The sequence below is a fragment of the Dermacentor albipictus genome, chromosome 10 (assembly GCF_038994185.2).
Source record: "Dermacentor albipictus isolate Rhodes 1998 colony chromosome 10, USDA_Dalb.pri_finalv2, whole genome shotgun sequence".
In the NCBI taxonomy this organism is placed as follows: domain Eukaryota; kingdom Metazoa; phylum Arthropoda; class Arachnida; order Ixodida; family Ixodidae; genus Dermacentor; species Dermacentor albipictus.
In genome coordinates this window covers 6,301,710-6,309,588 of record NC_091830.1, presented here as the reverse complement: position 1 = coordinate 6,309,588, position 7,879 = coordinate 6,301,710, and the positions used below count along the sequence as shown (strand labels likewise).

Here is a 7,879-nt window from a genome sequence, read left to right as displayed (position 1 = left end):
CCTTGACACACATGGGTTGACAGACCAGGGTGGGGGGGTGGGGGGGTGGGGAGTGGCCTTGGCCTTGTGCACAGTGTTCCTTCACTCTCAATTCGACACGCTAACACACCTTCCCTCTCTGCCCCACCCTCCTGCTTTACACCCTCTCCCCTTTAGAAGAACCCCACCTATATATACTGTGCCAAGGAAAGCGTATGTCGCCTTGATGAAAACAAGTACACTTGTCGAAACGTTGGATCCTGCATTCACCTTGTTCACGTTTTGTTCGTCTTGAATTTCCATCTCTCGCATTCCCCGTGTTTAACCTCACTAAGCCTTTTAAAAACATTGCTATGAAAAAGAATTGATTACAATATGAAAATATCTTCTAATATTAAGCATCCTTATTCAACAGATAAAATGAATCTATTTGAAATCTCAATAACTAATGAACCAAAAGAAATGTTGGAAACTAGGCACAAAATGCATCTGAAGCTCAAAGTACAGTAAAAGGAGTGCAAATGTGCTTCTTCAATGAAGTTCTACCAATTGCAAAAAAAAAAAAAAGTTTGTGCACCCTCCATGATTCCCGGGCTGCTTGACCTACTGTAGTACCATATTTCTATCTGATAACAACCTCACAGTGTTAGACTGTGATAAAGCAGGAAGGGGGAGTGTCATAGAGAAATGATAAATGGAGGCTGGAGGTTTACACAGGCAGATTGCTTAGTGCTCAGTAAGTCTTCTCCATTTAGTCTAGTTCTGGTACTTGGTGTCACTGCGTTCTTACAAAAAATGCTGCCAAGCAGATTCAATGTATGAATGTGCGAAGTCTGTAGCCTTGGCAGCAGGCTGTGTGCCTTATATGGTACAAAGTGCCTCACGAGATACCACGTGTATTGCACTGTACTAGCCACATGATAGGTTGGGCTGTGGACAGGCATGCATGAATGAGACAAAATACAGCACCCTGGAAACAGTGGTCCAGTGCATGTAAAGCACGGCATGCATGGCTCAAACTGAAATATTTGATCACTTTTCATTAGAAATATACTACTTTCACTATGCACTACTTAGCTATCAAGAGGCAGCAGATGTGATAGAGGAAACCAGCCAGGAGAAATAGTGCAAAGTGACAATACTGAATGTTGCATAAGTTGGGGTGCACAAGGCTTACATGACTTTTCAAGCTAAACTGCTGATGGATTTCCGTTTGAATTTTACACAGAGGTAGCATTTTGCAGTGGGTTCAGTTTGTTAGCATGTTTGCCTGCATTACTTGCCTGTTTCATTGGTGAAAGGTGAGTGCATCGTTTACCGTAGTGGATGACAGATGGCATCTTCCATTTCGCTGCAGCAAAGTCAAAATTTTATTAGTGGCATTGCTGCAGATAATCTGCACTTTAGCTCTGTTGTTAAGGAAACGGGCAAGTAGTGCTTGCAAATGTGGTATTAAACTAAATCCACTGCAAAATGCTAACTTCATTCAAAATTTGACGGCAGATCAGCAGGCTGTTTGGCAAGAAAAATCATGCATGCCTGCAATGCCCAGTACTATGTCCACTGCTGCACCCATGCCAGAACACTGCGCAGATGTCACATGCTCTGAATACAGGATGGGCAGCAAAAATATCCCGGTGCCTGTGAATGATCAGCGCTACCATTGAGGTCTCATGCCTTGTCTAGCGCCATGTGGAAGTGCCGCTGAAGGTGACCGACTGAGAGCATACAGCCCCGCAATTTCCCAGACTTCGTGACCGGCTGGGACACACCATTGCTGCATGCTTCCATATACAGCAAAAACATCTACACTCAAGGTCCCCGTATAACCTGAAGGTGGCGCCATTGTTTCACACTGCTTCTGCCTTTATCACTTTCTCAGGCCTTCCCTCTCAACTCTTCTTTCGCACAGAGGCTGACTGATGAAAGGGTCCAAAAATTGCAACGGTGCAAGTTTGGATCTTTTCTTGGCGATGTTCCTGCCAGCTATAGAGACAACAGAGTTGAAGGGGAAAAAAGAACGAACAAACAAACCAAATGAAGCAGTAAATGGTGCCACCTCCAAACGCACACCAGGACCCCACCTACACTAGCACCCTGCCCCAGGGAAAACGTAGGAAACTGCGTGCCACAGTGGATCATGTCAGCAGTAGGTCAGAGGCGGACACGACCGCAGGTGGGGGACGATTCTTCTTCGCGTTGCACCGAGAGTCGTGACCGCGCAGGCGTGTGATGAAGGCTCTGCTGCTGCTGGGACTGCTGTTGAGACTGCTGCTGCGTCTGAGCAGTAGGGGGCGCTGGTGCTGGTGGCTGCAGCCCTCGCTCGCGCCGGTATGTCTCCCAGCGGGTGTCGTCTGACTCGTGGCTCAGGTACCGCACCCCGACCTGGCCCTCCAGCTCGCGAATGTCGCACCACGTCTGGTAATCCTGCACACACACACGCAAACACCATGGTTCGACGATAAACTCTGCCAAGTTTGCAAAATTTATACTGTCTGCTACAACCATGCACAAGCAGTCTATGGCCACAGAAACCTGGCACAGTGTACTTGTATAAATTTAAGCACAAGATATTTTTTTTGTAATGCCTGCCTGAAAAGATGTTACACATGCACTGCACTACTCCTTGATTCTGGCATAGTGATCGCCACCTTTCCTGAACAATTTGCAGTACGTCCATAGCAACAGCGGGAGCGTTAATGGCCTGAATGCTTGTCCCTTCACTCGGATTTAATCGTGGTTGGTTGTCTTGGAGGGTCTGATCATGTCGAGGGGTTAAGTTTTACACACATGGCTATGCTTCAGGACAAACAGAGGCAGCAATAATGAGCAAATACTTCACACACAGTGCAAAAGGTGTACACTGATGTCGTCATGCTTTACTCAATTTACCTGTCTAGAATGCACAAACAGTTGAACCTAGGAACCTAGATATAGAGTACACGGCTAAAATGAAGTAAACCTAAATTTTGCTTGATCATGCACCATTTCATTTAAAGGGCCCCTGAAACGGTTCGGACAAATTTTGTAGGCGCATAGGGTACAGCTTAAGTAGAACATTCGCACCACAATTTAAGTGAAGCGTTATGTATTAATGGAGTTACAAGCGATTAGAAGTTACCCTCCTCCCTAGCCATGCCTTTCCTCCTCAACTCGCTCGCCGAGCGAGCGGCGCTAAGCTCCGCCTTCACTGGTCCTGCGTCACAATGCGACGTCACATCGTCCACTTCCGGTTGTTGGAGCACGCCTCCTCCCGCGCGAGACCTCTCCGCTGGCCGCTTGGCCGTCGACCGAGAGCCATCGAAGCAGCGTGCGTTGCGAGCATTCTGTCGTAGCGCCGAAGGTGGCCGGTATTCCGGTAACCACAGGCAAGCTGGTCATTTTGGCAAATGACTGGAGACATAAACTCAAGCTGATCTGATGAAGGAACTTCAGAGTAGACGTACGTGACCAGCCTGATCGGTCTGCACTGTCCAGACACTTGTTGGCGCAGCGCTTAACCAGTCAAACGAAGCGCTAATATTGCTCTAACCAAGTGTAAAACATTTTAAACATTTATAAGAACAACGTGTTGATGATTACACTCCTGCTAAAAATACACACCAGCAGCAAAGAAGAATGCACTTCGTTCTTGCTACTGTGTATGGTTGAGCTCTGTGCCACCAGGTGGCTGCACCGTGCGGACCATTCACATTTACCTTTTTGCTCATCTCAAGGCTCATCTCGGCGCAGTCAAGCGGCCAGACCCTGTCCCCTTGCGCTTGTGTTTGCCCTAATACCGGACTTGCGAAACGCTATTGCGTTAGTAATCTTCCGCAGTAAAGTGACGGCCACAAACGCGCAAATTCTGGCGCCTATCGGATAGCCGCAGTCCGATGCGCAGCAGCCAGTTCGCTCGTATGCTGCCTCGCAGAGAGACACCATTTCGCAACTTCACATCTTTCCAGTCGCTACGTCTGCAGCCCACAACGCAACAAGGGTGATTCATCGTGCTCACGAAAAGACTGATCGACACTGACGGCGGAGCTCTCGTCAAAGACTGCGCACGTTGTAACACAAGCAGACGACACTTACTGTGTGCCGGAAGTGCTCAAGTGTACTAAAAAACTATTCTTGTGTATTTTCTTAAGTTATTTTCTTTTTACAAAAACAAAGTAACTAACATTCCAACTATTACGAGCATCATTTGTTCACCATAAAGTTGGAAAAATTATCGACCGCGCGCCCTGGTCAGCCAATCAGATAGCTCGCCCATGTGACGTCATATGGGTTATTTGCATCATATGGGTAGGGGCGGCTTAAAATTCCGCCGAGCAGTGCGCTGCGATCTACAGCGATGTGCATTTTTAAAACCTTATAATAAATTACACGCTTTACGCAGAGCACTTAGAGTGTCAATTAATGATCAGAAGGACCTACTCTAACGACTCAGTACGTTTGTAGAAAATCGCCAAAATCGTTTCAGGGTCCCTTTAATACTTTCTTGTTATAATGGAACCAAAAATATCGTACTCAACACAGTATAGATTATAGAAGAAAAAATGTTTGCACGTGGCGCAAAATATGCATTCTGGCAGCAAAATGTCAGATACAGTCACCAGCCAATATTTCAGATGCCCGATTTTCACGAGTTGCAAAATTCTTCGACTTTCCAGTGGTATTGGCACTTAACCCTAGTGATAAGGTGACCAAAATCTGGGATGCCACTTGGTGTGCCACTAAATTTTTTGGGATGTGACCCACATGCACGACGTCGCAAATCATGGCAGTTCTGAACAAAAGTTGCCAACATGTCGACTCAAGGGTGTAGATAAGTGCCTAGAGGCCTAGCTAGCCAAATATGCGTTTCTTTCTGTGCCTTTTGCCCCATTTGCACTGACCATTCTGTGCACAATCAAGTGAGAGAGTTGCAGGGTTAGAGAAAACAGTGTTAACCAACTGGCAGCTGCTCACCTGTAGCCAGGTGTGGACCAGGGACTTGTCCACCGTGTAGCGCTTCCTTGTCTTCACTTGGAGCAAGTTGTTGATAAGGTCAACCGCTGTAGCAGCACGAAAGGACACGTGGTTAAGCTCCACACATTACACACCCTCTAAGCCTAGTCATTCTCAGAACTCAAACAAACAATCAGTGCCAAGAATGTCACATATGCAACAATGGCATTGTATGAATAACTGGACACATTTGAAGCTGCTTATAACAATTCCATAGCCTCAGAAGTAGGAAGTCAACCTTTTGCCCAGTTCCCATGATGCAGGGGCACATCCTCCACATGTGCTCCACATGACCGCATTTCAGGGCAGTTGCATTAGATAGCAGATACCCAGGTGACCTCTTGTACATCAAAATTCACATTGCCTGCAATACTTTTCAAAATTAACTCGGGAACAATTGCATAAATATTCATCCCAGATATAAAGTCAGGCGCATGTGGAATCAAATGTCGCATTTACTCATGTATTAGCCACCCTTGTGTATAAACCGCACGCACCACTTTGGGATGCAAAAATTTGAAGAAAAAAAGGAAAGAAAGAAAAAAAATCGCATACACATGCACACCAGCCTAAACCTGAAGGGCCTATCGTTCTGCAAAGTGCTACAAGATGGTGCCAGGTAGATTACGCTATTCACCGCACATCATCATCATCATCATTCCAAGACATGACACTTCCGCTGCTTGTCTTCCGTTTTTCACGGTGGCTTGCGAGCACCATTTCATCTTTATCTTCCAGGTGGAGCCTGTCGTGTTGCGTGTGCCTTGTCACTCTAGCGTTGTGTAGCAGGCTGCATGCTTTCAAGCGCAAACAAACGGAAGCAATGGTCAAGCACAAATCCTGAATCTGTTGCATTCATTATTGGTGGACATCATCAGTAAGAGCTTTTTAGTCATGGAACTATAAACGCCATCGACGGCACTGAAGATGATCAGCTTTGGGAGCACGTCGATGAGGTGAACCCGTCCAGCAGCAGTGAGCATGAATGCGGCGATGAATAGTTAAATAACATGTTCACAATCTGTCACCAGTTGTTGCACTAGTCTACACAGTACTCACAGTGGTACTACAGTGTGTTAATGCGTAGCTATAAGCCTGACTCGTGTATAACCTGCACCCAAGCAATATAAAAAAATAAGTATGGCTTATACATGAGTATATATGGTAGAAGTGTTAAACATATTCTTGCCATCAACTTCTGGGAAATTTGACACTAATTTCCTTTAGACTGTTGTGTCATTGCGGGCATCAAAAGTACAGATGAAGTGTGTCGTGAACACTGCAAGTTTACACAAAAATCTGAGATACAGCATCAACACACCGATGTACCACACAACATTACACTTTCATCGCTGTGTTTATACCAAAGAAAAAAGGTTTTGATGACAAAACACCCCATGAGGAGATGGTTACTCTCTCCATGTTCATGGAGATGCTGCATTTAGTGTCTAACCAGAGTAGTTAAACAAAAAGAACAGGTTTTTCACATTCACAACATACCACTCAGTAATAACAGACTTCTTAAGCAATTATGCCCTTGAGCTGTATCCAGGTCTGATGGAGACATCACACCTTCACATAATAGGTGGCGTCAAAATCCATATCCCAGAGACAGGTCTCTGGGCAACAGAAAGTGGCCTTGGAAGACATGCTTTTGCTCAGTGCAAGCGCCTGAAGCGATTGTGGAGCCAGAAACAGGTCACAGACATGTTTCTGGCTTTATGTCTTGGACACCACCTATTAGGAGGCTGGCGGTGCCAAAAGCAGGCAAGTGTGAATCTTAATTAGATATTGCTGTTCTCAAGATGCATATAGGTGTACTGTCTAATAGAGACAATCACATACACTTTAGAATCTCCAAACTTGGTGAACGGTACCTAATTTACTGCAATTTCATCCAAATGACTAAAATGCCAAGTGACACTTGCGTGAAGTAAGAGTATTCACAAACTACTTCGATTGAAAGCTTCGATTGCTTCGATGAAAACTTCGATTTAAAGCTTTCTGACACCATCAAGCATTGGGTAGGGCAGGTATCACTCATGCGAAGCGTACACTACTTCAGTAACACTCTTGAGCAATTCCTGCAATGAAGAACTGCTCGAGCAACATTCCTCCACTCTCATGCCTTTCAGTAAACAATGAAAGTGCTTTGTCATGTAATTGTTGTTCAGGAATTGTAACAAAACGTTAGTGATGGGTAGAGATGAGTTAAAGAATGGTGCTGTCTTTTACTTTCTGTAGTCAAGATGTAATGACAACTGCAGTAATGTTTAATGATATGAGGATTAGCATCCTTTCTTGCACTTCTGCATGTTCAACAGAGTTGCAAGAAGGGGAGCAAACGAAAGTTTGAAAAGGCACCTTTCCAATTTAACTCCTCGCAGTCATTTGTTGGGCCCTTCCCAGCACACAAACATATTAGTTGAGAGCAGATTTTGGGAAGCACCGAACATGCGTACGCTTATGCACGCTGTTTTATTTTTTCTTTTGTTGGTTGCATCACCTTTTGAAAGCTTTTTCAATTACTGTTGATAATTTCCTTTTGCAGTGCCTGCATATGAGGGCAGCGCTGTTTAGGAGCACACTCGAAGAAATTTTTAAGCTTTTTTCTGGGTGCGGAGCCCTAAGGGAGGCAATGTTTCTTTATGTGCATCTTGTGAAAAAAATTTGCTTGAGCTTGGTAAATGTGATGATTTTAGTGCTACACAGGAATATATTTTCCAATCAGGCGACCAGCAAACAGGCTCGCATGAGAGCCCTGAGGAAGAAAGTGACGGTCGGGATCCCAGGGAAAACAGTTCCTGTGGGGATATCCACTGTGTGATTACTGGCTGCAGACTGCACTATATGAGAGTCTCGTGAACAAAGAAAATTTTCTTAATTGATTCACTTACTACACATTTGT

General features: G+C 45.1%; 1 protein-coding gene across 3 annotated transcripts in view; it reads right to left on the bottom strand.

Moving 5' to 3' along the window:
• Positions 1 to 285: 285 nt before the first annotated feature.
• The window catches only part of LOC135920322 (serine/threonine-protein kinase D1-like), a 60,267-nt gene continuing 52,673 nt past the window's right edge, over positions 286 to 7,879 (bottom strand). For all 3 annotated transcript variants that reach the window (XM_070527407.1, XM_065454533.2, XM_065454532.2), the window contains 2 exons: positions 4,933 to 5,018; positions 286 to 2,406 (listed from right to left, as the gene is read on the bottom strand). In XM_070527407.1, coding sequence (XP_070383508.1) covers positions 2,134 to 2,406; positions 4,933 to 5,018 — 359 coding nt within the window. In that variant the 3' untranslated portion in view covers positions 286 to 2,133. The remainder of the gene's footprint in view (positions 2,407 to 4,932; positions 5,019 to 7,879) is intronic.